Raw genomic sequence first — 16643 nt, 5'->3', positions numbered from 1 at the left:
GAAGTGTTCCGCGTCCTTAATTTTGAGAGCTACAGTTCAGCGCTCCAGTCGCAAAGAGCTCGTCAGTCTGTCTTGATGTTCCAGTTTCCAAACACCCAAGAGCAAAAATCCAAGGAGCCCATGGGATGGGACGGCAGCGCTTTATCCTCCATCTTCTGAATGATCTACACCATGAGCGAAAAGTTGACTTCAGATGAAAATGCCGCTTATGTTCGTGCGATCGATCGAATTTATGAGACTAAGGAGAGGTGCCTTGCCTCACACGTACGACCGATCCAACTATCAAGAGCAAAAGCCACTTAACTGAGATGGAGTAACCTGAATTTACCAGCCCAAGTCGCACATTGAAGTCACAGGAAAGCCACTTGGCACAAAACGGTACAGATACCCAAACATAACACCCTCCATCCTATCATCATATCCCCAAATAAAAAAGCCACGAATTCCATTTTCAATCCAAACACACCAGGGAATCATAGAGCACGCTGAAATCGCCACTCCTCTCCATCAAACCCTTTCTCGCCACCCCTTCAAACACGCGCTCCCCCTCCAATCCTGGCCTCCGCAATTTCCCCTCACGGACTCCCCCCTTCTTCTTCATCTCCATCAACTCCTCCCCCTTCATATGAACGGCGTAGTGTGTATAGGAACCTGTGGATGTTGTCATTTTTGAGGGAGTTCGTGGGGGGTTTGTTTGTTGGAAGTAAGGTGTTGAGTTTAAAGTGCCGAGTTGAAATTGACGCGTTGTTGGCGTGCTTTTATATGGTGAAAGGCGAGAGTTGTGCAAGAGCGACGGGGAAGAGAAGAAGGGAGAGCTAGGGCGACACGGGGTCACGATATAATGCGGGGGTCTGTCGGTGGAGATGCAGGTTGGAGTAAATCCTCCCGTCTATCTGTCTCACTTTCCAGCCTCTTAGTCGTCGTTTTGAAAAGCTCAAAAAGGCGATCAGCATCTAACACAACCGATTTTTTTCGCGATCGCGTGTGCTCTTATAAAATTCTTGCGGACGTCGGTGTTGTGTGACCCCGCGATCCAAGATTATAGTATCACTGGCATTCTCTCGGCAGTTCTTCACTTCTATATAACGAGGGTGAGGGGTCTTGGGGTACTATATTGGCTTGCTGTAGTTGGCGGTCGGACGTCCGCTGTTGGAATAGAGGCAAAACTCGTTAAGCTGGTTCAATAGTCCGGGGACTTGAGGGCATCAGTAGCATCCTCCTCTCGGGCTTGAAACCCCAACCAGAATGCCTTATACAGAGAAGTGCCGGCGAGTCGCTGTTGTTCCAGTGCCGTTACCAAGTTCTCAGTCCATTGTATTCAGGCAAACGCCCTTCAAAGAAGACTTTGCGATGGCAAGTAACTGGACATAACGGGACTTCCGAATCTTACTCTCCTATCATCATCGCCTCTCGAACGCAAAGTAAGCAAGACGGAGAATAGCACCAGGCTAAGCCATGGGCATTAGTATAACTCAAGCCTAAACCCTCACCAAGCCAACTCCCGCCTACATAATGCAATCTCTACTTCGGCCCCACCTCTCTCCCTCTCTCAATCCAACTTAAACCCTCCACTACAAAGCTTCGTGAAGACTAAATCAGGGTCATATTTTGCCCTGGTGCTCTTCATTCTTGCCAGATTAGCCGTCGGAATACCGTCGTAGCCTTTCTGGTAGTCCGCTGCGTCGTTTAGGTAGATGAAGTCGGAAGCGATGCCTTTGGCTTTGTTGGAGGCGTGGATGGCTTCGAGAGTCTTTTTGTGCCAGGCGAGGACTACTTCGTCGTCGCTGGCGTTTTGCCATGATACTGTGATAAGCCACCCTGAGAGAGTAAGGTCAGCATTGCTCAGAAGTCTGCAGTTGATATCATGTGATGGGGGAGGGAGATTCACAGTTGTGAGGGGTGCTATCATCGACGCCCCAGGTGTTCCCAATGCCATTGTGTGCTGCTACTGCTGCGGCACTCTTTGGTATCGGCTGGAAAGTCATGGTCGGATTGAGGCCGGTGATGTTCGCCATTGGGACTACGGCGGTCTTGAGCATCTGGTACATTTCGACGATGTTGTCAGCGTCAATCCCGACAATACTTTTTGCTCCAAAGGTCCACCTATATGTAGCGTCAACAACCAGTAGCACGAGAATTTCGACAGCAGTACATACCTGGATGCTTGGTAAGGAATGAGGCTGAGGATGGTAGAAGCCTGGGCCAACGTAGTGACATTATTGACATTCAGCAAGGTCGCTTCGGCTGGAATCGACGAGAAATTTGCAAACTGGGACGTCGTTGCCCCTTCTTGAACTCCGAGTATCTGCAAAAGGCCAGGTCCACCCGTCACATTGCACAAGAGACTGAAAGTTCCTCCTGCGCCGATAGGGTTTGCGTCGTCCATCTGACCGAGACCAGCAATGCCTTTACTGAAAGCAGGAAGGGCAGCTTCGGCGTAAATGGAGAATTGGGTGCTGACAACGGGAACATCGAAGGTTTTGTAAGTGAACTTGGTCACTATTCCGAAGTTGTTGGAACCGCCTTTCAAAGCCCAAAACAGATCTGGGTTGCAGGTTGCACTGGCATCCACGATTTTTCCATCAGCCGTCACAACCTCGTACGAGACGACGTTATCCATTGCGAAGCCGTACTTGTTGGTGAAGTAGTGGATGCCCCCACCGAGAGTGAGGCCACCCGTTCCAATATCTTTGAGGCGACCTCCAATAACGATTTTCCCGTAAGGCACCAATGCAGAGTACACCTGACCCCAATTCAGAGCTGGACCAGCTTCCATAATTCCCTCCTCGGGCAGAATTGTATAGTTTTTGAATGAATTCAGAGCAACGAGGACGCCACCATCGGTATTTGCAGCTCCTTTGACCTGCTCAAGTGTGAATGGATTTGTGAAAACAAAAGCTGGCAAGGAGACTTACCGGCATGTGCCCTGCCCCTCGAACCGCAAACTGAGATTTGCATGCCGTCAAAACAATGACTCCTTTTGCCACTTCATGCGCATTGCCTGGAATGAAGATACATTTCGGAGAAAGATCCTCTCTGACGTCCCAATAGGCTTTCGCTTCTGTCGTATAATTGTTTGATCCTGGGTGGAGTACCTTCTCTGAAAATTCTCTTGTCAAAGTCTCACACGCGCATGTCGATCCCAGCGCGTGGTGCCAGTTCTTCCCCACGTATTTCCGTATCCTGGCCGCATCTTCATCGGAGCAGGACTGACCAGGGTGAGCAGTTACCAACCCTGCAAGCAGGACCAAGACTAGCTTCGAGAGGATCATCGTGAAGCTGGATGGGAACGAGGAACAATTAGGAATTAACAAAAACGCACCCAGTAAAAGAAAGGTTCAGTGACGGGGTTGCCGATATATGTATACCGAGATCTCTGCTGACCGTTTTCCTCTGCAGTACCGATACCTTGGAAATTGATCTGACAGAGGAGGGCAGCATCACCCCAGCCTTACAGCAGTCGGGTCGTAAAGACAGGCCGCCGACTGGATCCACCGGCTTGGTTGCTTCTTTTGGCCCCATCTTTCCATTTTAACATTGCAGCATGCACTAGCTGCAGGGGAAAAGTGCGAAAGAACGGATGTGATTGAACGAAGATAGAGCCGCAGCTCGTGTAAGGCGGGTGTCTCGGGAGGTTGGTCATGACAAACGACCTTAATGGGAAATTTCCAAGAGGACCGGAAAGTCTTCAATTGGCTCGCCTGTCGTACATGGATTGGATTGAGCAAGATTGCTGCAAAAGTTGGGGCCGAAACGGGGAACTCTTCTCCGGCTGATGCACTGAAGCTCAGCACAGGTAGGGTTGCTGGGGAGTCTACAGCGTAAATTTAGCTGGTTAAGCCGTGTGCTCCGCCGAGTGAGATTACAGGGGTCCAAAGTAACCAGTTAAGATTTTCGTCAGGTATCAGCCAGGCTTGGCAGAAATACCTAATTTCCGGTATGATACGTATTGATGCCAGAATCGTAAGGTATCAATACTATCAATACCGAATCGATTCTTAGTAATACTTTGCCCTATTTCTAAGGCCCCAGCTAATTTTGGTGCCATCGTCTGAACTATACCAAATAACTATATAAATCATAGCTTTATATAATACAATATAGCTTAATCTGAGTCATTTATACTCCCATTTTTAATTTTCGATAATCCAGATACCTTTAAAATAAGCTCTCAGCTTCCAACCCTCTCTCTAATCTATATATACTTTCCACATATCCTCCATTCTACCTACCCCCATATATACATATATATACACACACATATATATATACTAGTCAAGATGGTAGCTCAAGCTTAGCAAGATCTAGTAATCTGGACTTGTCTTAATAACTATAATAACGTATATTACTTCTTTTATATAGGAGGTAATAAACTAGAGCCATCTATTATTACTAGTAGCCCTTAATAGCGAAATACCTTTAATATTACTAATTCTGCCCCCTTAGATATTATAATTAAGGGTCCCTATACTTCTAATACCTTTAATATCCCGCTTCTTCCTGAGATTATTAATATAATCTTGACTTAATAAGTATAAGTTACTTCTTTATATTTTATATAATCTATACTAAATAATATAGTAGCCAAGTTAATATCTATACTCCTTATACTACTTGCCAAAATAGTTAAAGCATTTTTGAGAAGTATTTAAGGGTTCCTGAAAAAGAGTAATATAAAGTATATAGTAACTATATTCGTTATAGTTATATAACCTATTATAGTATACGAGATATTAATAATAATAGAGAAGAGGGTAATAGTAGAGAATAACTCAAACCCCCTTAAATTATACAAAATAGCCGGGTTTTAAAGCCTAGATATTATCCTAGCTAGAGTATCTCTTCTATTATAAATAAATAGATAGAACTACTCTCTTTATATTATATAATTACCTGGCTTTTATATAATACCTAATAGACTATATTAAGCTCTTAATATTTGCTCTTTTTTGATTTTTCTCTAGCTAGTTTTAAGGAAAGTATTTAGAATTTCACTTTTTTTCTAATACTTTAAATACTCTTATATCTTAATAGTTACTGCCTCTATTTTTGCCCTATTCTAGTCTATTATATATTAATCCCCTAAAAATACTCTCTCTAGCTTATTACTTATTAGTAAAATAGAGAGAATATTAATAGCTATAAGAAAGAGCCTTAGCTAGTATTATTTCTATATATTCTAATATTACTAAATAAGGGCCCTCTATTTACTAGAATTATATAATACTAATAAGTTATAGTTCTTAAACTTGTCTTAACTTATAGGCCAAGCTACTATCCGAAGAGATATAAAAATTTAATTAAAAGTATCTAGTTCTAATATCTTATAAGATAAGCTATTATATGAAAAAGCTAGAGAAGTAGATATAATTATAGCTCTTTCCCTATACTTCTTCTAGAGTTTTTTAACCTTAACTAGAACTGGTTTGAACTATTTCTTTAGCTAGTATATTTTAATATATCTTATATAATTATAAGGATTTAAAATTAATATAATAGTATAAATTAGAGATATATTAGTCTTTATATAATAATTATCCAGAACCTTATATACTGTCTTAATTCGGTAAAGAAAGTCTTTTTCCTCTAGATTCCTACTCTTCTAATATTTAGTCTATTAGAATTAGTATAATTATATAATAAAAAAGGAAAACTTATATTCTCTTTTTAGAGATATTTAATTAAAATATCTATTATAAAAAGGATAGAATTAAAAGAAGTCGAGCCCTTAGTAATAAGAGTAGCTTATATAAAAGAATAAAGAACTTCTTAATTATATAAAGCTTTTTCTAATCTTTAGAAGTCAAGATATCCTCCTTAAGCTTCTTTTTATAGTCTTAATAATATCTTTCTACTATAGGCTATAAGTTAAGTAATATAAGAAGTATCTTATACTAGCTATTTTATCTTATATAATTATCTATTAGAATTAGCCTTTTTATAAGTATATAGAACTTCTCTATTCTTCTAGCCAATTTACAAATATAAACTATAATATTATATACTTGGCCAAGGGAACCCATTAGCCTGAATTGGGCCCTTATTGCCTCTATTATATTAAAGACTTTAGCTTGCTTTTGCTTATTATACAAATTAAGCTTCTCTAAGCTAACCTAATTCGTAAATAAGAAGGCTTATATAATTAGATTAATAATATGGCCCAGATAGCAAATATACTAGTAATTTGCTTCCTAATTTAAGTCAAGTATATTCTTTAGCTTCTTTTAAACCATATAATAAAGAATATTATTTATAGAAGTATTATTACTTATAATAGCTCCAAGCTTATTAATAATACTATAATTTTAAAGAACTAGCCAAAAAACTACTATTTAAGCCTCTAATCTATAGCCAGAAATCTTCTTTAAAATAAGAAGGGCCTTTTATTACTTTCTATTATATATAGTAAAGTAACTATAGATTATAAGTAAAAGCCATTAATTTAGAGAAGTCTAGATATTAAGAAAGATATAAATAAGTGAGAGTATAGCCTGGAGTACTTATTATATAGTATTCTAATATTTTCCCCAAACTTCTTTAATTAAGCTAGTAATTCCTAAATAAGAAGTTATAATTTTGCCTATAATAGCTCGGTTTAGTAATTAGTAAAAGATATAGAACTCTGGCCATTTAACAAGAGTATAAGACAAATTCCATATAATAATAAGAGAAATTAAAGCTTTAGTAATAATTGAGCTATTAAAATAGGCTTCCAGGATCTCGGTATTAAGCTCCTCTCTCTTGCTTATTCCAGTAGCTTATTAGTAATATTACTTTAATTACAAATTAACTACTACTTGATTCTTGCTCAAAACCTTCTTAATAATAATCTAGTAATAGCCTTTCAAGTACTTCTTTATATTCTGAGTAATAGAAGTACTATATAGCGATTTTTCTGAATTAGTATAATAAGTATAATAAAGATAAGCTTGGTTCTTCTCCTTAGTAGGAGAATAATAGTACTCCCAAGCAGGAGACCTCTATTTTATATAATTCTGGGAAGTCGAAATTAATTCTGCTAAAGTGGAAGCTAAAAAGGAAGAGTCTAGTTCAGATAAAGAAGACATTTTAAGAGTATAATCTAAATGGAATCGTAATATGAGGTGAGAGAAGCAAAGAGAGTAAAAATTAAAGGGTGCGGGGTAGAAAGCGGTATAAGAATCGATTCGGTATCGATATGTATTAATATTAGTAATACCTGAGTAATACTATCTAGTATTAATACCGAATCAATACCTCAGGTATTATTGCCAAGCCTGGTATCAGCTTCCCTTCTATAATACAGGAAACAGGATACAGCTTTACTGTGTTCTGTTTGCTATACATTAACTATATCTTTATGGTAAGTAACCCAAATACTGTTTTCTAACCATTTTCTAACTGTATTATAACCATTTCTAAAGTATTCCCAAGCGGGGGCTTCTACCGCCCCCCGGACCCCCGGCAAACTCTAACTAACCAGTACCCTAACCCCCTAACTTAAGCGTTTCTAAACTGTATATAAACTGTTATAAAAACGTTATAGAACCGATTCTATCTTCAGGTTGAAAAGTCGATTTTCTTTAAGTCAAAAATCAGGGAGAAATAACCCAGTGCGTCCTTATTCGCAACCCTGTACCTCACCCGGGAGCACACAGGTTAACCCAGTGCGCTGCTTACCGGGTTGCTGGGTTGTATCGTTACCTGTAATAATGTAAAAAGGCTCTACCATTACGTACCGTAATGAGCTTTTATTGTTACAGCACGTGCTTTTTTTAAGGGAGATTTTCGGGCTTTTGGGTAGAGGCCCTTTCTGAGATATTTTAGGCTTTTAAGGGCCTAAAATCAGGGCTTGCCGAGCTTATCTCGGCTAATTTAAGGGTCGCGAGTGAAGTGAAAGACTATACTATATTAGGAGGTTTCTAGTACTTTTTGGGCTTAGCTTGCCTTAACTTCCTTACCTAATAAGGCTTGTGCATTATAATCGCGAGTATATAATAGAGGGTCTTTACCTGTCTTTGTAATAGCAGTAATAGGGAAATTACGTGAATTATCCAGATTTTTTTCAGGGCTTCTTATTAAAGACTTTATAAACCCAATAATATTTAAAAGTATACTAAATGTTATTACCTCTTATTTTATTAATTGTTTTGGTATTAATAGTTAATAATTAAGAGAGATAAAGAATTCAGGAAAGAGATTTTTTACTACTACTTACTTATTACTTGCCGGATTAGGCTAGTATATTATATAATTATAATATAAGATATAAAATACTCTTATTATTATACTATAGTAATAATAATAATATATTTTTCTTTTATAATAAAGTAGTAATTCTAGTATAAGATATTTATTAGCAGGTAATAAAATAATAGAATGAATTAGTGAGTTATAAAACTATAGTATTAAATTTAGTATAGAACTAATCTCTATTTCTTCTATATAGTTTAGGAAAGCCCTCTCTAAATAGAAGGCCCTAATAGTATATATATAATTAGTAATTTATAAGTCTAATATATATAATATAAATAGTAGTTAGTTGGGATATTAAAGGGCTACTAATCTCTCTAATTAATACCTATAATATCTGAGGTTTATTATATATTCTTAAATTATATATAACTCTACCTATATTATAACTATACTTTTCTTTTAGGATCTTGTTTCTAAAATTCATTAATCTATTCTAGTAAATATTTAATCGATTATTTATTTAATTAATATAAACTTCTAGTATCTTAAGAGATAATTTTACTAATATAATCTAAATAATAAATATAAAAATTATCTAATTAGATTAGAGCTAAGTAAGTAAGAAGAAAGAGTAATTGTATTTCAGATATAGAAACTAGCTAGTAATTATAATTTTATTTAGGATCTGAGTATTTATTATATTAAATATAGTTATATTATAATATATTCAGATTTTCGATCTAGAAGAGAGATATAGTATAGGTAGCCGGAGCTAAATATAGTATATATAGTCACGTGAGTAACTAGCCTGTAATTACTATATAATAGTATTTTAATTAGCTCAATTTAAAGTATTAAAATACTACTTTATAAAATTAATACTATTTATTAGATCTTATATTAGAATAATCTAAATAGTTATATAAAAAGAATTTAATAAATATTTATATAAGAAACTTATATAAATATTTCTGAAGTTCTGGAAATTATTTATAGGCTTTTAGAAATATATATTAATTAGTTATACTAATTTCTAATTAGAACTAGTATAAAAACTAGTAGTTAATTCAGGTAGTTTTCTATTTCTATAAAAGAACCTCTTTATATTACTATATACTTTCTTTCTTTCTAATAATTATATATATAATAACTTTTTCTATTATTACTTTCTAGTTTCTTCTTTTACTTTTTTTTCAAGTTTTCTTTAATTATTTTTAATTAATTCTATAATATCTTTTTCTGGCTTTATTATCTATTTCTATAATAATAAATATAAAAGTAATTTTATAGCCTTTTTTTCTATTACTAGTAAATACTTGAAATATTTTAAGTATTTATTTATTAATTCCTTTACTTTATATACTATAGTATCTAGTAAGAAAAATTATAATTATTATAATAAGAGTTCTAAGTCTTATATATTAGTAAGTTCTTTAGCTTTAATATTTATTAAAGCTAATATAATTTCAGATTTCTTACTACTTATTAGAGGCTTACTAATTCTAGAAAAATACTATTATAACTTTTAAGAAATTTCTTAAAATATATTCTAAATAGTATTATACTAATAAGAATAATACTATTAATTAAGTTTTTAAAAACTAGAAAAATACTAATAAGCTTCGGAATTCTTCTTTCTATTTTAATAAAGTAAATAATAATACTATTTAGATTAGTATTTTAAAAATAAGTTTTTTCTAATATATTTAGATATTTACTAATTTCTTAAAGAAATACTATAATATTTATCTTTAAAATATTAACTTTATTATTAAGCTTATTACTAAAACTACTAAATAGTCTATTACTAGTATTTTAAATACTAATAATATAATACTTATAGTTATTTAGAACCTAATTTTAGAAGTTTAGGCCTTTTATAAAATATATATAGCTATTATAAATTTCTTATTTATTTCTTTTAATATTTTTAATACTAATATTATTATAATATAATTATATTCTATTAAAAAATAAGCAGATTTCAGAAAATATTAGCTAATTCTTTACTAAATTCTAAATAAAGCTAGTATTTAGTATTTTTATTTTAGAAATTAGAAATTTATAAGAATTAGAATTTATTTATTTAAAATATTTATAGCTAGTTTACTTATAATAAATCTTTTTTAATTCTAAATCTTTTTTCTAATAATTTAAATATAATTCTTATAAGCTTTAATAAAATTCTGGAAAATCTTTATAAATAAAAAAATCTAGAAAAAGAGTATTACTATTATTATTTTTAGTCTTTTCTTAGCTATTTAAATTTTTTCTTTTTTTTTAAATAGCCTTTTTCTTAATAGTTTAGAATTCTATTTAATTTTAAGAAATTATTAAAAAATAGTTTGGATTCTAAACTATAGTTTTAGTTATATAATTTTAGAAGTTTCTTGAAATTTTCAAGATTAGAAAAAGTAAGTAACTAGATATTATAATCTTTAGGCTAGGCTTTCTATTTAATTAAATACTATTACTTTTTATTTCTACTATTTTATTAGTAATTAATAATAGCTTCTATTTTCTATTCTTATTTTTTATTATTATTTACTAATTCTGAAAGTTCTCTAAAAAAAATATATATATAGCTTCTAATTCTTTTTTATTATATATTTTTTAAAAAAAGAAATATAAAAAGTTAAATATAAATAATTATATATATTTAGTAGTTCTAATTTATATACTAAATTACTAATATATTTAAGAATTTTAAATAGATTTATAAATTTTAGCTTAAGCTTTTTTATTTTAAATTTAATATTTCTTATTAATAATATTATTTAGACTTTTTTAAAATAGTATTTAGCTAACTAGTATTTATTATAATAGGTTTTCCGGTTATTTTATATATAATATTATAAATTTTTAAGCTTTTTCTATTTTATTTTAAAGGTTTCTAGCCTTTTATATATAGCTAGTATTTTATAGAAATTAAAAATAGTATCTATAATATATATAAAAAGATATATTTTATAAAATCTAATATTTTAAGTTATTATATATAAATTCTATAAAAAACAACTTCTTAAATTAGTTATTTTTTTAAATATTATAATAATATTTTAAATAATATTTCAGGATTTAATTCTATTTTTTTATCTAATTATTTATTTAAAAATAATAAGCTATACTTAAATACTATTTATATATTAAATAGAAGTAGAAAGCAAACTAGAACTAACTAGTAAATACTATTTCTTAATTAGAAATAATTCTATTAAGAAAGCTAAAAATTAAGAAAATATATTTTTATATAATTTTAATAAGCTTTAAAAAGTTAATAGTTTTATAATATATAATATATCTTATTATTTTAGAATACTAGTTAATAACTATAAAAATTATATTAAAATTAAAATCTTTTATTAGATTTTTATATAATAGTAAATCTATAATAAAATCTATAGAAATCTTATTCTAGAGTCTTTTAGGCTATAATAAACTACTAAATAAACTATATAGTAAATACCTCTTTATTTTAACTCTCTAGTAAATATTATATCTTTAATAATAATTATAAATATTTCTTTTTATATTTTTCTAATATTAGAATCTTTTAAGAAGCTTAAAAATCTTTTCTATTTTATAATATTTAACTATTAAATTATTATAATAAAGCTTTATAACTTCTTAATATAAAGCGGAATTATTAGATATAATAATTCTTAAATAGTACCTAAATAGATTCGAATTATTTTTCTAGATTTCTTTTCTTTTAGTATCTTTTTTATTAAGCCTTTATTTTATAATATTTTAATATCGAGAATTATTTCTCTAAATTATCTAAATAATATCCAGAAAGAATTTAAATAAAGAAGCTAATACTATAGCTCTTTTAATAGCTATATATATCTATATATAAGGAATTAGATATTTATAACTATCTAATTTAAAAACTCGGAAAACTAAAAAGTTTTTAGTTTTATTAAATAATATAATTATAAATATTTCTATTATTTTAGCTATAATAGTAAAGCTTTTAAAATATCTTTCTATATTTTATTTCTTAACTAATTCTATAGTTAAGAAATCTATAAAATAATTTATTTACTTATCTTATAATAAATATTTCTTCTTAGTTACTATAGATATAGTAAATATTAAATAATACTTATTTTAAAGAAAGAACTTTTCAGATATTTATAAAAACTTCTAAATTATAATTATAAAAGCTTTCTTTAATTTATTTTAAAAGATTAGAAGCCAAGTTATATTAATAGAATCTTCTTTATAATTAGATCTTCTATTAGATCTATTTATTAAGTTTAAAATATCTCTATAATAAATAATATTAAAATTATATATTATAAAATATATTACCTAATATACTTAATAACTCTTTAAATATTTTATTTCTATAAAATATTAGAGATTATTATAGTCTATAATAACCTTAATTATAAACCTAAATTCTTTAAAGTAATAGTACTAATACTTAAAAGCTTTAATAATTATAAGTAGTTCTCTATTATAAATACTATAATTATATTTAATTCCGAAAAGTTTCTGGAATAAGAATATTATTAAATACTAGTATTTTTTCGGGCTATTACTAGAATTAACTTATTATAAAATAGTACTAGTAATTACGAATTTTAATATATTAGTTTTAATAAAAATTCTTTTAGAAGAATTAAAATAAACTAGAATAAATATTATAATAAAAACTTTTTTTTAAAGTTTTAAAGCTTTTAGCTACTTTATTTATTTATATAAAGGAACCGGATTTCCGGTTCTTTTCTATTTCTTTTAAAAAATCTATTAAATCTATAGTTACTTAAAAGTAATAGTAAATAAACCTATAATAGAAATTAGTAAATTTAAGAAATATTTAAATATTATAGAATAATTCTGGTTCTAGCTATTTAATAATACTATAAATCTATTTAGAATCTATATAAATATTTTCTATTCTAATAAAAAAGCCCTAAAATTTGATTTTTTTTAATATTAAACTTATATTTACTAAGTTTATAAAACAGGTTATATTTATATAGCTTAGTAAATATCTAGTAAATATAATTATAATATTTATTTTTATTTCGGAAATAAATAAAGATATTATTTAAATAAATAACTATAAAATAATTTAAAAGTCCTATAAATATAATATTAATATATACTTGAAATATAACTAGTATATTAGTTAGCTTAAAAGGTATTATAAGATATTTAAAATAGCTATAATAGGTCCTAAAAGCTATCTTTTACTTATATTCTTTATAAATTCTTAACTAATAATATATATTTTTAAAATCTAGCTTTATAAAGATTTTGGCTTTTTAAAGCTAATTAAAAGTCTTATTAATAAAAGAAAGCAAATACTAATTCTTAATTATAACTTAATTAAGTCTATAATAATTAATATAAAGATATAGCTCTTTATTTTTCTTGGAAATAAAAAGAATAAATACTTTTACTAGACTTTTATTAGGCCTTATCTAATATTTATAAAATATATCTTATAAATATAGATATAATACTTCTAGTTAAATCTCTAATAGATTATATAAAGGCCTATATAAAACTATATTATCTATATTAATAAAGTATTTAATACTACTAAAATTAGGAAGTTTCGAAGCTTTATTAGAGTTAAAAACTTCTAAGAAATCTTTATATTTATTATTTCGGAAATAGATAAATATTTTTAAAGCCCCTTTTTAAAAAGTATTAATTTATTATATTAAAAACTTCTATTTAATATTATTAGAACTATATAATAAAATAAAGATCTAGTAATTATTATAAATATATAAAGCCTATTATCTAGAATAGTTATATTTGCCTTTAATTAAAAATAAGACTTGAAATACTAGTTTAGAATACTAGTTAAGCTTCTTACTAAATTCTTTTAGTATTAGAATCTTAATATTATTAGGCTATATAGATATATATATCTATTACTTTTTAATATAATTTATATATTATATAAGAGTTATTTTATAAAATTTCATACTAAAAATAAGGCTATAAAAGCTAATATTCTTATATTTATAGAACCGGAATTTAAAAGAATATATTTTATTATAATTATCTATAATAAATATCTTAAGATTATAGATTTAATAGACCTTAAATTAGTTTTTATAAAAGATTATAAATTCTTAGTTATATTTAGCTAAAATAATAAAGCCCTGGCTTTAAGCCTAATTATTATTAAGAAAGTTATAGTCTAATCTAGTATTACTAAGTTTATTATATATTTCTAAGATATCTATTTCTAGCTATATTAATCTTATTTAAATAGTTATATAAAATAATCTATTTTTTTTATTATAACTAAAATTATTAATATTTAAGATTTGGCTTTCTCTTTTTCCTATTTCTTAGAAAAATCTTTTCTAAAGTACTTCTTTATAGCTATAGTATTAATTTACTTCTATAAATACTTTAATTTTTCTATAGTTTTAGCTTTATTAGAGTTCTACTAAGCTTATTTAGTATATTTAAAATACTTTATACTTTCTAAGAAGTGTTTTTTCTATTTATAAATTTAATAAACTATATTTAAAATAGAACTAGTATTCTATTAAAGCCTTAAAAGAGCTAAAGTATTACCTGAGATTTTCTTATATAATTTCCGGAACTTATTCTTTCTTTTTTAATAGTCTTATAAATTAGAATTTACTAAATTAGAGTTTTTAGAAATAGAATTACTTTTACTAGACTTTTCTATTTTTATTTTCCTTAATTTAAGATAAGTAATATATTTTACTTTCTAAGCTTTCTTAAGTTACTCAGAAATAAATATTATCTTATTTTCTAAAAGAATAAATATAAGTATCTAATAAGTCTTATAATTAAATAAAGTAGTATTAAAAGTCCGGATCCAGTTTCTTTTAGAATATAGGTTCTAGTTAACTTTAAAACTAATTATTTAAATATATAATTCGGTAACTATTTTACTATTTTTCTAATAAAGATTTTAAAGTTTCTTAAAAGTATCTTATTAATAAGTTTAAGATACTTGAAGTATATTAGTTAAATAGGCCTTAAATTACTTTTAATAGACCTTATATAATAATAGGCTTTACTTTATTATAGCCTTTTAAATATTATAAGATTTATTTCTAAAGGCATTTATAATAGAGTTAATTCTAGAAAAGTATTTATTATAAGTCTAAAATTAGATTCTAAAAACTATTTCTAGAAAAATATAAATATCCTCTATTTTTTAAGAAATTTTCTATAATATAAATTAGATATCCGGATTTTAAAAAGCTTCTTTTAGTTTAAATATATTTTTAGAATATTATATAGTAGCTTCTAATAGATAGTATTAAGATTACTCTTAAAGGTTATTATATTAGAAAAGAAAATAGGTTCTAATTCTATTTCAGGAAATTCTCTAATAGAAATTATTAAGAAAAAGAGAATAGACTTATAAATAGAGTTTCTATAAAATATAATAAATTATAAGATATTTCTGAAAATACTTTTATATTACTCTAATTATAAAATATATTAGTTAATTGCATTTACTAATTCTTGCTTTTATTAGAGTACTTTGACTTTAGTATATAAGCCCTATTCTATAGTTTGAGTAATAGTAACTTAAATATTAATTTTAGTATCTTAATTATTACAAGAATTATTTCTGTTATTATTACTGGCTTTTAGAGGCTTCTAAGAGGCCCTATTAAAAGTATTAGATAAGCCTTTACTATTACCTATATTAAGGTTAATCTAGTTAACTTCCTTTATAGGAATAGCTCTAGTAAAAGGTTATATATTTTACAGATTTCGAGATATAATTACTTATTAAACTACCTTCTTTAAGAATAGAGAGATTAGCTTATAAAGTATTTATTAGTAAGTAATAAGATAATAGAATAAATTAGTAAGTTATAAAACTATAGTATTAAATTCAGTATAGAACTAATCTCTGTCTCTTCTAGAAGATTAGAAAAGTCTCCTTTAAATAGAAGGCCCTAATAATATATAGTATATCAAAAAATAATTAAGGCTAATTAATTAGAATTAATTATAATTAATTATAATTATTATATAATAATATAAAAGTATACTTTTTTAGGCATTTCTAAAGATTATTAAATAACTAATAGCTATATTAATAAAATATAAATAAAATCTATAAAACATATATAAGAGTATAAAATTAGTCTAAATCTAAAATAACAAACTAGTTTTTGTTATGTGGCACCAGTCACGTGGTGCGATTACACGTGACTTAGCATATAGCCAGTGCTTCCTTAGCCTGGCAGATAGCCTTTAGCTCAATTCAAGCTCTTTACTACTACTGGAACACTGGAAATCAAGGAGGTTCTAGCGCCTTTAGCTTCGCTTACTAATTAGTACTAGGCCTGGTTTAGTAAAGAGCGCCTTTAGTAATACCGAATATGGCTTGCCCAGACCTTATTTTAGCCTTATCTCAGCTTCCGAAGCTCCAGAGTCATGTGCGTAATCACGTGATAAATCTAATTAATTATCTTTAATTATCTTTGATT

General features: G+C 28.1%; 1 protein-coding gene across 1 annotated transcript; it reads right to left on the bottom strand.

Moving 5' to 3' along the window:
- Positions 1-1178: 1178 nt before the first annotated feature.
- K444DRAFT_584361 (FAD-binding domain-containing protein) lies at positions 1179-3596 on the bottom strand. The gene is made up of 4 exons (XM_024877861.1): positions 2916-3596; positions 2157-2863; positions 1889-2103; positions 1179-1818 (listed from the first exon to the last, which is right to left on the bottom strand). The coding sequence occupies exons 1-4, from the start codon at positions 3270-3272 to the stop codon at positions 1550-1552; spliced, it is 1548 nt and encodes a 515-aa protein (XP_024740446.1). The 5' UTR covers positions 3273-3596; the 3' UTR covers positions 1179-1549.
- Between the last annotated feature and the right edge of the window lie 13047 nt (positions 3597-16643).

Source organism: Hyaloscypha bicolor (assembly GCF_002865645.1).
Source record: "Hyaloscypha bicolor E unplaced genomic scaffold K444scaffold_50, whole genome shotgun sequence".
NCBI lineage: Eukaryota > Fungi > Ascomycota > Leotiomycetes > Helotiales > Hyaloscyphaceae > Hyaloscypha > Hyaloscypha bicolor.
Note: the sequence above shows the minus strand (reverse complement) of the source record. Positions and strands in the feature narration are given on the sequence as shown.

Excerpts from the sequence above, each read along its gene's own strand:
- K444DRAFT_584361 (XM_024877861.1), bottom strand. The coding sequence starts at position 3,272 with ATGATCCTCTCGAAGCTAGTCTTGGTCCTGCTTGCAGGGTTGGTAACT. Across the intron at positions 2,864-2,915 it reads GAGGGGCAGGGCACATGCCG|GTCAAAGGAGCTGCAAATAC; the intron begins GTAAGTCTCCTT and ends ACACTTGAGCAG. Across the intron at positions 2,104-2,156 it reads ATTCCTTACCAAGCATCCAG|GTGGACCTTTGGAGCAAAAA; the intron begins GTATGTACTGCT and ends CGCTACATATAG.